This window comes from Psammomys obesus, unplaced genomic scaffold (assembly GCF_907164565.1).
Source record: "Psammomys obesus unplaced genomic scaffold, mPsaObe1.curated_primary_1811, whole genome shotgun sequence".
Classification (NCBI taxonomy): domain Eukaryota; kingdom Metazoa; phylum Chordata; class Mammalia; order Rodentia; family Muridae; genus Psammomys; species Psammomys obesus.
The window spans coordinates 12,484,154-12,501,842 of NW_026585691.1; the positions used below are offsets into that span (position 1 = coordinate 12,484,154).

At 38.6% G+C, this 17,689-nt stretch overlaps 1 protein-coding gene across 2 annotated transcripts in view; it reads left to right on the forward strand.

Moving 5' to 3' along the window:
- Bmp5 (bone morphogenetic protein 5) overlaps positions 1-17,689 on the forward strand; it is a 118,913-nt gene that overhangs the window by 93,621 nt on the left and 7,603 nt on the right. For both annotated transcript variants that reach the window (XM_055596967.1, XM_055596972.1), the window contains 2 exons: positions 6,880-7,074; positions 14,288-14,364. In XM_055596967.1, the coding sequence (XP_055452942.1) occupies positions 6,880-7,074; positions 14,288-14,364 (272 nt within the window). The remainder of the gene's footprint in view (positions 1-6,879; positions 7,075-14,287; positions 14,365-17,689) is intronic.

The window sequence follows — 17,689 nt, forward strand, 5'->3', positions numbered from 1 at the left end:
TCAACCATGTTTATGGAAGTTTTATTTGTAATACCTAGAAACTGGAAACAACCTAGATGTCCCTCAACCAAAGAATGGATAAAGAAACTGTGGTACACGTTTACACAATGGACCACTACTCAGCCATCAAAACACAAGGAAATCATGAAATTTGCAGACAAATGGATGACACTAGAAGAGATCATCCTGAGTGAGATGACGCACATGGTAAATACCCACTTATACCTGGAATTTAATGACACAGTACAGGATAGACATACTACAATGAACCGACCCCAAGAAGATAAGTCTCATGAGCATCTTAGGTTTCATGTGGGCCCATTAGTAAAGGGAGTGGGAGAATATCTCTGACGTGAACTATGTTGCCTACTTTTTGATCACTTTCTCCTGATGGGACTTCCCTACCAGGCCACAGGGGAGGAAGATGAACTCAGTCCTCATGGGAATAGATAAGCTGGGGTGTGTGGGTGGGGGGCTCCCCTATTGTTAGGAATAAGGGAGGGGAGATAGGGAAGGGAGGGTGGGACTGGAAGGAGAGGAGGGAGGGGCCCATGACTGAGATGTAAATGAAATTAATTAATTAATAAAAATAAAACGAAAGTAAATTTATTGAAATATCATTTACATAAAATAAATTTATTTTAAGTTTAAAATTTTTGAATTTTGCATAGGTAAATGTTATCAGAATCAAGAAGGACAATGTATCATCAGTTGACTCTGTTGCCTGCTTTTGGATCACTTTCCTCTAGCTGGGCTGCCTTGTCTGGCTTCAGTGGAAGAGGATGTGCTCGATCCTGATGCAACTTGATGTGCTGGGGATGGATTGCAGTGGGGGGGGGGCTTTTTGAGGAGAAGGGAAAGAGAGAAGAGACCAGGAGGAGAGGAGGGCTGAGATTGGGATGTAAAATGCATAAATGAATAAATTTAATAAAATTAGAAAGAATATTTGGATAGGGGGAAAAGATCACAAAGGCCCACTCCTTATTGAAAACAGGTGATTTTACTCACATTATCTATCCTGATTATGGTTTCCCCTCTCTCCACTGCTCCTAATCTTTCCCACCTTCCCTCCTACCCAGATCCACGTCTTTTCTGTCTCCCATTAGAAAACAAACAGGATTCTAAGGGATAATAATAATAAAATAAAGTAACAATAATAATAATAAAATAAGATAAAGCAAAAACTAACACATCAGAACAGGACAAAACAAACAGAAGGGAGGGAGGGAGGGAAGGAGGGATGGGGGAGGGACGGAGGGAGGAAGAGAGGCTGAGAGATGGCATGAGAAACAGAGATGCACTCATTTGCCCACTCAGGAATCCCATAAAGCTGGAAGCCATAATATATATGCAAATATATACTGTAGTGTAAAAAGAGACAAGAAAAAAATATGTAAGTAAAATAATGAGATAAAACTGTTTTAAAAAAGAAAAAGCCCTGACGTGATATTATGAGACAAGGAGACTCCCAGGATGTTACTGAGTTCATTTTCTGCTGGTCATCTACTGTGGGGCATGTTGCCTTAAGATTGTCTGTGTCCCCAGTGAATCTCCCTTGGAAGAAACTTAATTTTTATTTGCAAGTGGTTATCAATTGGACATTGCTTCTGTGTTAAGGATGGGGGCATGTGTCCATTTTTCTTTCAGCACCTTTGGTAGTGTTTAGCATGAGCTTTCATTTGTGTTGTTGTTATAAGCCATTCTGTCAGGTGTAAGATGGAATCTCAAGTAGTTTTGATTTGCATTTCCTTGAAGACTAAGGATATTGAACATTTAAGTGTTCCTCAGCCACTTGAGTTTCCTCGTTTATAATTTTCTGTTGTATCTTTATTCCATTTTTATTTTTTTAATTTGTTTATTTGCTTATCTATTTATTAAAATTTATTCACTTTATATCCTGGCTGTAGCCTCTCCTTCATCTCCTTCCAGTCCCACCCACCCTCTCTCTTCTCCCCCTGTACCCCTTCCTTAGTCCACACTGATAGGGGAGGACCTCCTCCCCTTCTATGTGACCCTAGCCTATCAGGTCTCATCAAGGCTGGCTGCATCATTTTCCTCTGCGACCTGGCAAGGCTGCACCCTCCAGGGGGAGGTGATCAAAGAGGCAGCCACTGAATTCATGTCAAAGACAGCCACTGCCCTCCTTACTAGGGAACCCATTTGGAAACTGAACAGCCTATGGGCTTCCCCTGTGCAGACGGTCTAGGTCCTCTTCATGTATGGTCCTTGGTTGGGGTATCAGTCTCTTGGTCTCCTTGTGGAGCTCCTGTCCCTTCCAGGTCTTTCTATCTCTCCTTTATTCCATAAGGTTCCTTGCACTCTGCCCAAAGTTTGGCTATGAGTCTCAGCATCTGCTTTGCTACCCTGCAGGGTAGAGTCTTTCAGAGGCCCCTGTGGAAGGCTCCTGTCCTTTCCTTGTCTTCCCCTACTTATGATGTCTATCTTGTTTGCCTTTCTGAGTGAGGTTTCAGCCTCTTCCCTGGGGTCTTCCTTGTTGTTTATCTTCTTTAGGATTATAGATTTTAGTATGTTTATCCTATATTATATGGCTAAAATCTACTTATAAGTGAGTATATACCATATGTATCTTTCTGGTTCTGGATTACCTCACTCAGGATGATCTTTTCTAGTTCCCACTGGTTGTTTACTTTATACCTAGTTTTGTGAGTTTTTTAAAATATATTTTGGACATTTTTGCTCTATCATATGTGTATGGTAAAATCTTTTCCTATTCTGTAGGCTGCGTCTTTGTTCAAATGTAGTCCTGTTGGACTGAATCTGCTATGTTCTAGCTATGCCATAATACACATGGGTGCTGAAGTGCCTAACTGTCAACTCAGGCTAGAATCTTTACCACTCCTATATAAATGGTTGTTTAATTTCACATGCCATTTTAATAGCCATTAAATATTCAATCCACTTTTCTGGCATTGTGTCTATTTTTCTAACTTGGAAATAGCTCAAAAACAAGGTCAGCTTTGAAAAGCATTGGTAATATACCAACACAGTTGCCCTAAGTGAAAATGGTTTAGGCTTTGTCAGTTTTATATTTCCAGTACTGCACATTTTTAATAGTATACATTTAATTATAAATAAAAAATAATAAAATATATAAAAGTTTCACTCTTTTTTATTACATGTAATAGATTCTAAGATCCTGTTTACACATTGACTGAAAAGAGTTGACCAGTCACTCAAAAGGTTTAACCAACATAACCAGTGTCTAGAGGAGTAGATCAAATAGATAATGCTTTAATAATGTAGTTCAAGGCCAACGGTAATGGAGCAATCATGAACTACAAAATCTTAAGTGTTACTTCATTGCTGAAATAAAAAGGATAACAAGAAGAAATTTAATAATACTAAAGTTATTTTTGAGGGGAATTCACATTGATTTGAAGGGCTACTTTGCTTCATATATAATATCTTCCTTTGCAAATCCCAAGAAAACTGTTATTTGTTACAAACATCTTTATAATCTTCAAAATGTGAATTTGTAAAGCAGTGTTATTTCTCTTTAGCTAAAAATAAAAATACTGAGAATCTTTAGAACTAAAAAAAAAAAAAAAAGAAGAAACGTTGCAAACTGGAGGAAACTTGGAGCTTGGAGTTAAGTGTCTATTTAGTTATAAAAGTCATTGTAAGTTATAATGAGTAGCAACCCCAATTTTTCCACTGCGAAGTTTTCAGAGTAACCAGTTTCAGAATCAGAAAGATCATATATTAAAAATGGTCCCTGCAGTCATCAACGTATACAAGTAAAGTCCAGCTACTGTTAAATTAACACTTCGTTAAAATATCAAAGTAAAAGTTTCAACAAATACTTTTTTATGTTATATTTCAAAACAGGACAAAAAAAATGAAGAACAGATTGCCAGTTTTTCTCTTCCACAGCAGTGAAGTTTCTCAGTTCACGTTTTCTTTTCTTTTGCCGAGCTCTCTGTCGCTGGAAACTCTTAAACCGATTTCAAGGGCGACACCTGAATAAACACGTTGTAAAAGTGTTTATGTATTGAAGTGGGTCAGTTCAAGGTATGGTATTTGGCTGGAACTTCTAATTTCTCTTTTTACAGCACAAGAGCTGCCAGAAGGAGGAAGTCTGAGCTGAATTAATACATTTGTTGCAGTGGAAGTAAAATGGAAACTACTCTAACCACAAATCAAACTGCCTCTTTCATTTATGCCAATGATAAAGTTTTTCTAAGAAGTATATACACTTTGGCATCAAGCCACCATAAGTTTGCGTTTGAAAGGGAAACTTGTGTGCTTATTTGTTTAAGGTTTACTGCTTGGGTTATTTGTAAGTTCTTTTCCTGGTAGAACTGACTGCCTGGTGGCTTGTGAGGCAGATGTCTGTTTTCATTCCTGTAGACAACTATTTTTCTGTAATGGGACAATTGTCGAAGATTCCCATGTTGCCCGGATTGGTGCAACGTGGGTATCTTTCTTTTAAAAACTAGCATGCGAAGGACCCCTGTGTCCCTCACAACTGCATGAACTCTCACAGCACACTCTTATTTTTTGATGGTAGAAGTCTCTCCGTACAACTCTTGTGCACACAAGACTGTTTAGGCTGCCAAAATACACGTTGTTAAGAGCAAGGGTTTATTTGGTCAAATGCCATTGATGCCATTTTAGAAACTTGTTTCCCTTTTCTTTCTTCTATGGTTGGTTAGGTTTTCTAGTGGACCTTGTAGTGGAGGTTGCTTCATAGTCTTTGCTGGATAAATATTTTAAGAAAATGTGCGCATTTCTCAAGGGGCAAGCCAGAGTCAATCATGCACATATTTTAAGCCATATTATTTATTACTCTTACGGGATCAGTAACTTCATATCTGGACTAGTAACTGCAAAAAGTCTGAGTAACTTCCAAGTAAAGTTCCAGCATAAGACCAAATAGTTCACCCCTTTTTGGGTGATTTTCAGGCAAGGAGAAACAAGTCAATGGTTTTCTTTAAGAATATATAATAAGTATAGAACATATAATAAGTAATATAATATATACATTATTTAGTTACATATCATATACATGTATAATTTAAGATGACAATGACTTTAAATTGGGAGCAGAGAGTAACTAAGTCCTGTAGTGTGTGTGGAATCATTAAATAATGGACAGGAAGCACCATGAAAATTATATAGTATACTCACAGAAGCTCCTGCAAACACATTGATACCATCATAACTGTTATTTCTCCTGCACAGGAAAGGCAGTTTAAACCACTTCAGTTTCTAGAGCCTAGGAGACGCTGAGTTGTAACACGCTCTAGTTTTTTTCTTTTTTTTTCTTTGACATATAGCCACATCTACAGACTAACAAGCGTCTAAGATGTAAACTAAGTACAAATCAAACAGGAGTTGATAAGCTCACTTAGAACTTTCTCCTCTTTTTTGGGAGTTGCCAGACTTCATTTAAGTTTTCTGAAATCTCAGTCAACTTGCAGTTTATGGAAACTCACCAGGAGAGGTATTTAGATATTTCCAGGTTTCCAGCACTGCCCAGGTAAGGGGCAGGGCCTGCTCTCCTGAGTGCTGCAGCTGGCCAGGGTTGGGATCACCTCTCCCATGCTGCCTAGGTGGGGGTTGGGGGGCAGAACCAGCTCTTCTGCAACCATATCACCCACAGGTTGTTCTAGACCAGCTCACTGGCTCTCATGCTCTTGGGGCCAGCTCTCCAAAGTGGATGAAGGAGAGCTGGCCCCAGCGACAGTGGCACAGAAGAGCCAGTCCAGCCCCTTACCTGAGCAGAGCAGGAGAGCTGGCCATGGCGGTGTGTGTGTGTGAGGGAGAGCTGGTGGACCTACCAACTCAGCTACCACCCAGGCCCAGATCCAGGGCTTTATGTTGGTCCTCCCCAATGCCTATGTCATCTATGAACTGCTGAAGCACGTGAAGGGGCCTGTCCTGCAGAATCAAAGTTGCAAGACCTCCATAACACAGGGCAACAATAAGATATCAGAGAGAAGTCCCTTTGAGGATTCATTATTGATGGTGTAGCAGCAGTGAGAGGCCTTGAACCAGATCAAGGACTCATTACAATGAACGTTTGCAAGTAAAGATGTGTGGACAGAAAGGCATACTGTGCGATACGCTGTGACACACCGCAGTTTCCGCTGCGAGATGTTTATTTAGTTAACTAATTAATTTTTATTTTTTGTTTTCTTTCGGGGGTGGAGGGTGGGTATGGAGCACTGGGGAGATGAGTGAAATTGGGGTACATGCTACGAAATTCACAGAGAAACAACACAAAATACGTTTGTTTCAAAGTATTTTACAGCGAGAATGGAGTTCACAACAAACCTGCATTCCCAGGAAAAATCTCCTGGAATGACATGAAGAATGTTAATAGCAGAGCAAACAGCTTTGTGAAGTTTACTGATATGGCCAGAAGTGAATAGGAAAAGGCTATCGGTATTGATTCACATAAGAAAGGCTGAAGGTGGCTGGAAAAGAAGTAGAAACACCCTTCAGGGGTTCAATTTTTAATCACTTAGAGAAAAATTAGGGGGTCTACAATGTAGAAAAGTCCAGAGTTGACTTTGGGACCTATGTTTGATGTGGAAATTTTCAGGCTGATGGGTAAGCAAGCCCGTAACCTTCCTTGCTGTTTGAGAAAGTGTCAGAGAATGAGAGCAGCCGCAGGATGTCACCTGACGTTCTGCTGTGTATTCTGTGCTGTGGTGGGAGAAGGAGACAATTAAACGAATCTGCCTGAATATTCATTTGATCATCAACATCAAGGTTCATAAGAACCTTGATCTAGAAAGAAAACATTCTGATAATGCTTACATTATTTTCTCCTTTCCAAAGGACTACAGGACTCATCCGCACCACGTTATCTCTCTCTCGTAAACTGAGTGTTTGTGTGTTATGTCCTAGGACGCAGCATCAATGTGAAATCCGCTGGTCTTGTGGGAAGACACGGGCCTCAGTCAAAACAGCCATTCATGGTGGCCTTCTTCAAGGCAAGTGAGGTACTTCTTCGATCCGTGAGAGCAGCCAGCAAACGGAAAAATCAAAACCGCAATAAATCCAGTTCTCATCACGACCCCTCCAGGATGTCCAGCGCTGGAGGTAAGATAAAATGAGAGTGACAGTTGTGCTCAGAGAATTATTGGGTCATATGTTACAAGTCAAGTTGCCACAATAAATTTGCCAGCTGCATATACTTTCATTTGGTATATTAAATCGTCTGGGTGATGGTTCTAGCATCCCCAGAATGTTTCACCAGTGAATCACTCACTAATTCACTCAAAAATAACTCTGATGTACCTTCATGTGTTGAAAGATTCCATTCAAATTAAAATCAAGCTGGCAGTAATAAAGTTATGAAATGACTAAGTCAACAAAGTCTAGCCAAAATGAAATGACACAATTCGCAGGCCAACTTCCCCGAGGGATGGTCAACCAGGTGAATTCAGCATACAGTTCTTTCTTTGCTATTTAGGTGTGAACCATCTAGCTCAGATTCTTTCTAGAGAAGAGGAACATGGGCAGACGGTCAGAGAATCAAGGTTGTCTGTATTTCCCTTAATTATCAGGTGGGCTGATATCTGGACTGTCCAATTGCATGCATACAAAAAACTTTTCAGCAAAATATTACAAATGTACAGCTGATGTCAGTCTACATTGAGTTTTAATTTAATCTCCTTTTGGTTGGGAAAGGGGATAGAATCATCACTGATTAGAAAGTAGGCATTTGCTGGTGCCTTCACTGGAAACTTTATGCTGAGAAGGACCTTGCTTAGTTTAGTCTACAGTAGTGTCTTATAGGAGGCAAAATTGATGTCTACTTTATTACACAAATCTATTTCCATCTATGAAAAATACATTTGGAGGTTTGCCAATCCTAGCACACCTCAACTTAGTAAAAAAAAAATTGCTTACTGGCTCTGTCTTTACAGCTACTGTATATACAATACCTTTATAGGCACAACAGATGAGCAGATGCGTGGAACATCCATGAGTCTCACTAGCAGTATTTCAGTAAATTAAGAATCTGATTTCAAATAGCCTTTGCTATTATTTTTAAAATCTTCATTTTTGAGGTTACTTCAAAGTCACAAATCTCCTAGAACCTGATGTTCTCAAAAGGTGGAATTCATTCAACTTCCTACCAGATTCATCACGTTAGACAGAAGTTCGCTTGGTCTGTCTAAAAACAGAAGCAGTAGGAGAGAATTATATATGGTGCTACATTATACTGAATTAAATGCTACATACAAAATGAAGCTTTCAAACAGAGTTCTATTGGAGAATAATGGTAGTTTTATGCTACTTTGTTAAAGACACTCACAAAATATTTAGTTTGGCAAAAGCTGTAGTCTCTGAATATGAAAATTGAGAAAAATAATCTAAGGCCCTCTTTTCACTGCAAAGACTATGTTGTCAAAGGTGTATATATATATATATATATATATATATATATATATATATATATAAATATATATTCAGGTAGAAAGTTTCTGAATTTGATTGAAGTGATTTTAACTTAATGTAGACTGTACATCAAGAAAGGGGTTTTCTAAAAATGAATAGACTAGTAAACAGTTTTTGAGGAAACTTAAAAGCACAAAGGACAGCCATGCTCTTATTATTCAAACTTATAATTACTCTGGCAGAAGGTTCCAGCAACCAGAATCATCAAAGTCCTTTTCCCGGTGGGCTGACTCTATTTATCCTCTCTTCTTGACCACAAAGTAACAAATGTACTTCTATAACCGTAGATGAATAAAACACATGGAGCAAAAATCAGGAGCCTTTTCACCAGTTTCCCAGCACATTTAGTATATATGCTTATACATAGACTAATATTTTCTTTTGCAAAGTTTGTCCTTGGCAAGCATCACTGTGAAATATGTGGTAGATGGTTTTGAAGCTCATTCATATTTTGATAATAAGAAAGTAGCTTGTTTTCTGTGAGACTTAACCTTTCAATAGGTAATAATCAAGCAGACTAGAAAAGCCTCGTAGGATTTGGGTTAAAAGGCAGGGCTGAAAGAAAGGGAATGGTAATATAAACAGAACACTTGATACTTGGGAGGCTTGAAAATGCCAGGGAAAATGTAAAATTATCCAAATATAAATAGTAGATGCCGTAATAGAACCAGGCTTTTATAATAACTGATGGAATAAAGGCTCCCTGACTAATTCACAGTGGAGGAAGGTTTAGGATAGTAATGATAGAGGTTTGTCAAAATTGAAGCTTTTTAATACATCTTGTAAATATTAGACATCTGGAGAAGGCATAAGAGCATTAAGATCCAGGTTAGGTCTCTTAGACTATTTTACTCTACTTGTCCCGTTTCAAAGACTCCTATACTGAACATGGTGGTGCATTTGTGTAATCCCATTACTCAGGAGGCTGCGGCTGGAAAATCCAGAATCCCAAGCCAACCTGAGTCATCTAGGAACCCTTTGGAAACATAAAAACAGAGGGGAGGGGGAAAAGGAAAGAGGGAGGATAAAAAGAGGGAATGAAGGGAGGGAATGAGGGAGAAAGGAGAAGAAGAGGGAAGGAGAAAAATCAGATTCTGTTCTTAGGACTTGTCAGTGTTTCCTGCCCTGTACCTAATACTATGGGAAAGCCTAGAAGAGCATCTGAAACAAAGTAGGAGCCCACCAAACACCTACTAAGCATATTAACATGTTCATTGCTTCTGGAAAAGCAACATCCTCATTCAAGTGAATACTTGCAGAACCATCCAGTTCCTCTGGCAAGAAGGTTGAACAGTGATGCTTTGGAAGATAGTGGTAATGCCACATTGACTATGCATAGTGACATCTTTCTTTCTTTCTTTCTTTCTTTCTTTCTTTCTTTCTTTCTTTCTTTCTTTCTTTTTTTTTTAAATTTGACTGGTAGAGGAAAGAAGAAAAGGCATTAGCTATGTTTTAAGCCAGCCACATCTTTAGGTTGATAAGGTTTTGAAAGAACCCCTAGACCGTGATGTTGTTTCAAGGGGTACACAAAGTGCTCAAAACAGCAGAGGATTAAGAGTCAGTGAAAGCTAACAGGAAAAATGCCAAGTCTTAGCTCATGTTAGAACTGCTGGAAAATATTTTTATCACACGCTTAGTACTAAGAATCCTTGAAAGTGGCTCTGCTCAAATGGTGGTCATGCCTAGAGCCTTGGTAGCTTCTCACATAGTTAATCCTACCTCAAACATTCTGCACTCACTCTCTAGTCAAGCAAACACTACCTCCTGTCTAAAGCACACAGCAGAAACCTATGCCTCTCGAAACACATCAATTTAAACAAGAGAATAGGATGAATTAAATTATCCAGAGTGCTTTACAATACATGCTTAAGAGTTCACCACTACATCAATGTACGTTTTATGTATTTTAGAAGTGAGTTAGTCATATTTCTAGAAAAACGACCTAGCTCTTTTAAGATGTTACAGCATTTTTAATAAAACTGGAATTAGTGTAGTTAATCACGTCACTTTTTAATGAGTGTTTTGCTTGTTTCCAAATGAGGCCTCTGAAATAAATACTGCACAGGAAATCCCACAGTGCTACAAACATAAAAATGTTTTAAATTGAGATGATTTGTGCAGAAAATTAACATTGGAATGGACTATTCTGTGAATTGTGAAAGGTTTTAGAAACTTTTTGCAAGCAATCACTCAGACACATCCAATAGGTCATTAGCCAGCCCTGTTTCTATACTGACACATCTTGTCTTCTACTGTCTGTCATCTGATACTGACATCCACTTACTAGCGGATATGACCACTAGGTGACTGTTGATCTTATTTGATTCAGTTTGTGAGTATGAAAGCAAAGTGAGACGAGAAGCAGAAACAGTGAATGGGAGACATCTGGGAAGAGTTCATTTAGAGAAGTCCATTGGATAGTCAGTAGACTCCAAGGCAGTGGTTCTCAACCTTCCTAAGGCTGTGACCCTTTAATACACACTTCCTCATGTTGTGGTGACCCCCACATACTACTCAGCAATTAAAAACAAGGAAATCATGAAATTTGCAGGCAAATGAATGGGACTAGAAAAGGTCATCCTGAGGTGAGGTAACCTAGAAGCAGAAAGAGACATGGTATATACTCTCTTATAAGTGGATATTAGCCATATAATATAGGGTAAACATACTAAAATCTATAGTCCTAAAGAAGCTAAACAAAAAAGGAGGACCGTAGGGAAGAGGATTAATCCTCATTCAGAAGGGCAAACAAGATAGACTTCGGAAGAGGGAGAAGACAGGAAATAGGACAAGAGCCTACCACAGAGGGCCTCTGAAAGACTCTACAGATCAGCATATCGAAGCAGATGCTGAGACTCATAGCCAAAATTTTAGCAGAGTGTAGGCTATCTTATGGAAAAAGGAGGAGGTGGAAAGACCTGGAGGGGATAGGAACTCTGCAAGGAGAGCAACAGACCAACAAATCAGGGCCCATGGGGGCCTGCAGAGACGGATGCAGCAACCAAGGACCATGTATGGAGAGAACCTGGACCCCCTTGCTCAGATGTAGCTCAGTCTTCATGTGAGTGTCCTAATAAGGGGAGCATGGGCTGTCCCTGACATAGACTCTTTGATCACTTCCCCATGGTGGGTGGGGCATTACCAGTCCACAAAGGAAGAAGATGCAGGTATTCCTGATGAGACTGCATGGGCTGGGGTCATATGGTAGGGGAGGAGGGCTTCCCTTTTCTGAGAAAATAGAGGAGAGGGAGAGAGGGTAGGACTGGGAGGAGATGAAGGAGAGGGCTACAATCAGGAGGTAAAGTGAATAAATTATAAAAAATAAATTTAAATTAAAAATTTAATTACTATCACATTTTATAAACTGACATCACATAGTTCTTTGAAATAATTATAAGGACAAGAGAGTCACCATTTGGTCTCTAGTGTGAAACTCTCTCATCAGCAGTTGAATCGTTAAGTTGGAAGGTAAAATATTAACCCAATATTTCTTTGAAGTTAATTTAATTGCTCTTTAATTTTCCCTCTTTTACACTGAAATTAATAAAAAAAATCTGTTAGAATGTTATTTGTAAAATGTGTGAGAGAATTCCAGAGACAACATAAAAAAATTCTGTAAAATTTTGTATTTTTAAGATGTTTTACTTTATTTAAGATGCTAAAATGCTCAATCCCCACTCCAAAAGGCAAAGAGGATGGACACCAGAAGAAGAAGAAAACAGGAAACAAGTTAGGACCCTCCCACAGAGGGCCTCTGAAAGGCTCTGCCCTGCAGACTATCAAAGCAGATGTTGAGACTTATGGCCAAACTTTGGGCAGAATGCAGGGAATCTTATGAAAGAAGTGGGAAATAATAGTAAGAGCTGGAGAGGACAGGAGGTCCATAAGGAGAGCAACAGAACCAAAAAATTTGAGCACAGGGGTCTTTCCTGAGACTCATACTCCAACCAAGTACCATGCATGGAGATAACCTAGAACCCCTGCACAGATGTAGCCCATGGCAGTTCAGTGTCCAAGTGGGTTCCATAGTAATGGGAACAGGGACTGCTTCTGACATGAACTGATTGGCCTGCTCTTTGATCACCTCCCCCTGAGGGGGGAGCAGTCTTACCAGGCCACAGAGGAAGACAATGCAGCCACTCCTGATGAGACCTAACAGACTAGGATCAGAAGGAAGAAAAAGAAACCCTCCCCTACCAGTGGACTTGGAGAGGGGAGTGTTGGAGAAGGGGGAGAAAGGGAAGGATTGGGAGGGGAGGAGGGAGGGAACTAGAGGGAGGATACAAAGTAAATAAAGTATAATTAAAAATAAAAAAGAATAAAAGAGTTGGAAAGAAAAAAGATGCAAGATTAGAGTTTTACATTTATATTTAACTTGTTAAAACAAGTTAATTATATAAATTTTAATATTTTTGAATGCATCACAAAATATGCAATAGAGGTAATGAATGTGTCTTCAATTACAAAAACTACAGGAAATAAGTTCATTTATTCTCCAAATAGTTATGAAATGCATATAATGTATCCATTACTGTTTCTAGTACTTGGTATACCTCAATGAACCAGAGTGAAACAGATTTCCTGTCTTGGTGAAGATTTATTCTAGGGAGGGAATATAGATAAGAAGCCACACAGGTAATGAATAACTAATGGCAGAGGATCTCACAGGGTGTAAGTGAAACATTATGCCAACCTAAACAAGATAAGAGAAGTAAGAAATGCGGGTGTCAGAATTACAATATTAAATGTACTAGTTATGGAAGCCCTCTGCAGAAGATGGTGCTTAAACGTTACCAAAGGATACAGCAGTCAGCTGTGTTGATGTACAGGCAAGAGAAGATCAGGAAAAGGTTACAATAAGTGTAAGGACCCTAACTGATGTCTGAACTCAACAGTGCTTAACCAGAAGTAGTTGTCATGGCTAGGACAAGGCTAAGGAGGAGAAATTTTTCTGGAAATGAGTGCGAGAGGTAATGGGACCAACTTACACCAAGCCTGTAGCCATTTTGCAGATATTTCACTTCTGGTGATATTAGAACCACAGCGTGGCTTCTTTCAGACAAATGAATAATTAATTTGATAAAAAGCCCACTTAGGACTTTATTGTAAAGGTACAAAAGGAGAAGAAGAGAATATCACTCATGATACTGCCGTAATCCTGGCTAGTGCTGGTGACTTGGTCTAGGTGCAATGGAGGAGACAGTGAGCAACTGAGTCTGAAATCTGTTTGAAAGTCACCTGTGAGATTTTTCTGACAGATTGGATATGAGAGTGAAAGGAAAGGGGAGTGGGTTTTCTGAGGTTTTTGTTTGATTTTTTTCCCTGTGGGTACTTCTATTCGCTGTGAGTGAAGAGGTCTAAAAGTGGATATGCTTTTGAGTGGTGATCAGAAACTCAAAATGGGGAATCTTAGATTGATGATACTTACTTAAATATAATCTCCAGAGACATTGGATACTCTGAAAGCATCTGTGCGCGAATGATACCGTGTAAATATGCACCACATGTAGTACCAGTATAGTGTGGCTGAATTAATGAATGATCACACAGCTGGTATTTAGTACTCAGCGAATGGCAGCAACCATCCTTTGCCTGACAGATAGGTGGCAAGAGAATTCTTTTTTAGAACTTTACAAAGCAATTGATATCATCTATATTCTACAGGAGAAACATGACTGAGTAATGCAGCCAAAACTCTTAATTAAGAGTCAAACTCATGTTTTACACCTTCAAATATGATCTCTTCCAGAAACCTTATTCTTAAAATCATCACAGAAACTATATACTACAAACCTAATAGGCAGTCATTCGTTTAAGACCTGAGTTTTTCTTTTTCTTTAATCTGCAGATTATAATACCAGCGAACAAAAACAAGCCTGCAAGAAGCATGAACTTTATGTAAGTTTCCGGGATCTGGGATGGCAGGTGAGATCTTCAATGTAGGTGCTTCTTTTCTGTTTTATCTTAAATCCTTAGCAAGTCATAGTCCTTGTTAGTAATTGTACCAACGTAATAATCACTTTTGAAGACTATTCAGACATCGTTTTCATTTTTTTATTACTCCTTGCTCATTGGAAAATAATGAGTTGGGTTTAATAACTATCTAGGGAACATTCTTCACTTTAACATTTAAGAATGGATAAAAACAATATTGTCCTTTAAATATCCCAAGGCTTTTATTTTACACGAGTCAGGGTCTCACTATGCAGTCCAAGATTTCTTCAAGTCCTTCTCCTGCCTCAGTGTCCCAGGTACTGGGATTATAGGCATGTGCCACTATGTCTTGCATTTATAATAAACATTTATTTATTTTTGTACAGGTCTGAGTGTGCATATCTGTGAGCACATGTGCGGGCTAGATGAGGGTATCACATGCCCTGACCTATCATTTTCCACCTTATTCTTTGAAATAATTTTCTCATGCTGAGTCTGTTTATCACTGTCTTTGGGACTAAGCTGGCTGCCAGGAAAGGCCAGTGATTCTCATGTCTTTCCTACTCCAGTGTAGAAGATCCTGGGATTATGAGCAAGCATGACAGACATGCCCCTCATTTTCCAGATTTTCACCCAAGTTCTCATTCTTTCCCAGTCAGCACTCTTACCCATGGAGTCATCTTTACCTCACCACCAGAATTTTTAATTTTATGAAGATAAATGACTTGTTTGGATTAGTATAAACACCTACACTACCTCCTCCAGGATCACAGTTCTGTCTAGGCAATAGAAATTCCAACTATAAACTTTAAATCATAAGGCAGGTTTGCACAGAAAACTTTCACTTAAATCTCATAATAATATTACCATTTTTAATATGCTTCACAAATGAGGTAGAGAGGAGATTTAGTAAAACAGTTTTAATGTCTCAGAACAATTTAATACAAAGTTTTCAGATTTCTTTTGGTATTCCAACAAATTCTCAGTATATGGAGCCACCTTCATAGGATTATATTCAAAAATTAAGATAATGATATAAATGGAACTATATATTTGTTTTTAATGCATTCTTGTTTTTTATGATTTTATTGGTTCTTTCAAAATTTCATCTGACATATTTTGATCATATTCACCCTCATTCTTCAGCTCTTCCCAGGTACATTCCACTTCCTCACCCATTCTTTAAAAAAGTTCTTTAAACTTTGGGTTTGGGTTCTTTAAAAAAAGAAACCAAGATCAATTTGCACTCCTCAAATATTCTTCTATGTGTGCCTTTCATGGAACAGGGGCTACACTCTTAGAGAAAACTGTTCCTGGCAACTCTCAATTTCCAGGAACGACCTGTTTGGAGGTGGAGTTATAAGCAGAATTCCCTTCTCCACCCTGGGCTTTTGTCTAGTTTTGGGTCTTGTGCATGCTGTCACACCTACTACAAATTGTGTGTTTACCCTACTGTGTCCAGAGACACTGTCTCCTTGTCATCCATAGCCTCTGGCTTTTAATATCGTTCTGCTCCTACTTCCACGATGCTTCCCGAGTTTTGCGAAGAGGTGGGTGTAGTACATATCTTCCATTCAGGACCGATCATTCATTCCATAGTCTCTCATTCTTTGCACTTCGTCTAGTGTGGATCTCTGTGGTAAGCACTACCTACTATAATGCAAGCTTTCCTGAGGGGGCTTGAGAGGTTCAATAGTCCATGGGTATAGCAGTAAGTCATTAGAATTTGGTTAATATTATGTCCATTCAGCAGCAAAACAACAGTATATTCTCCCCTGGAGACTAGAACCTCTCTAGCCATAGGTTCTGGACCTAATACTGGTGTCAGGTAAGTTTCATCTTGTGGAGTATGACATATCCAACTGGACAGTGACTTTAGGACCCCTATTGTACCAGTGGGTCTGCCTTGGCAGGCCAGCCATCACTGTATCTGATATAGTTCACAGTTTGTTAAAATCATTGATTACTCTTATCCTTCAGTAATATGGATAGCACCTTCTACCACCATGATGCTAGCCAGTAGAAATGAAGCATGCAGGATGATTCCACTATATTTCTCAATGCTTCGTGACTTAAGTGTGTGGCATCTTCAGCAATAGGGTCTTATTGTCAAGTTCAGGAAGGCAACCAGGACCATTGATGGGCAATAGCTTGTGATGTTTGGAGGTGCTTGGAATCTCACTTGGTAACAACTCATGAAGAAGCAACCTATCCCTGGCATTGTGCTTTTTTAGCACAAGTTGTTAGCTTGTATTGTTCAGGAGGGGCATTGTTCAGGGTAACTCCATTTTAAAACATTCTCTCTGTATATGTATGTATGCACACCACCGCCTCTACAGTGAGATGTTCTATATTGCATTTAAGAAAAGGTCTTTTATGTTATATATATCATGCCTTACCCTGCAATTGCCTCCTCCACTCAAATCTAACCTTTCTTGTTTCATTAGTCCCACATAACATTTTATACAAATACATTGCATCTTGCTTTTCTTAAAAGTTCCTCCCCATAGTCCTTTGCAGTTTTCCCACTCTTATGGGTTTTCAAATAAAACACACACATCTGAAGATTCAAAAATAACATTCATAAATGAGGTAAAACGTGATACTTGTCTTTCCGGGTCTGGGTTACCTCACTCATAATAATTGCTTCCAGACCCATCCATTTAGTTGTTAATTTTATTTGTCTTACAACAGAATGATATTCAATAATATTTTCATTACACGTTCATCAGTTGATGGACATCGAGGCTGTTTTGAGTTTTTAGTTGCTATAAGTAGAGCATCAGTGAGTATGGATGAGTAGGCATCTCTATAGTAGGATATAGAGTTCTTTGGGTAAATGCCCAAGAGTGCAAGGCTGAATGATGTGGTTCATCTACCGAGGAACCTCAGAGATAGTAGCCACAGTGACCATCATTTCTCTTTCTCAGCAGCAGTGAATAAATGTTCTTCATTCCCCACATTCACACCAGCAATTGTTGTTTTATATTTATTTATACTTTAGGAATTATGACTAATATAAAGTGAAATTTCAAAAAAAAGTTTTAATTTTTATTATTTGGGGGTTTAAGAATGTTGAATATTAAAAAAATACTTTCTTAGCTATTTGTATGCCATGTTTTGAGAACTAAAATTCTTTCCCCATTTTTAAAATTTATTTTAAAAATTTTAAAATTTATTATTTTCTTAATGTTTAACTGTTCTGATTCTTCATACTTTCTAGATATTAACCATTTGTTAGATGTATAGCTGGTAAAATCTCTTCCCCATTATGTAGGTTACCCCTTCACTGGAGTTTTCTGAAGTATAGAAAGTA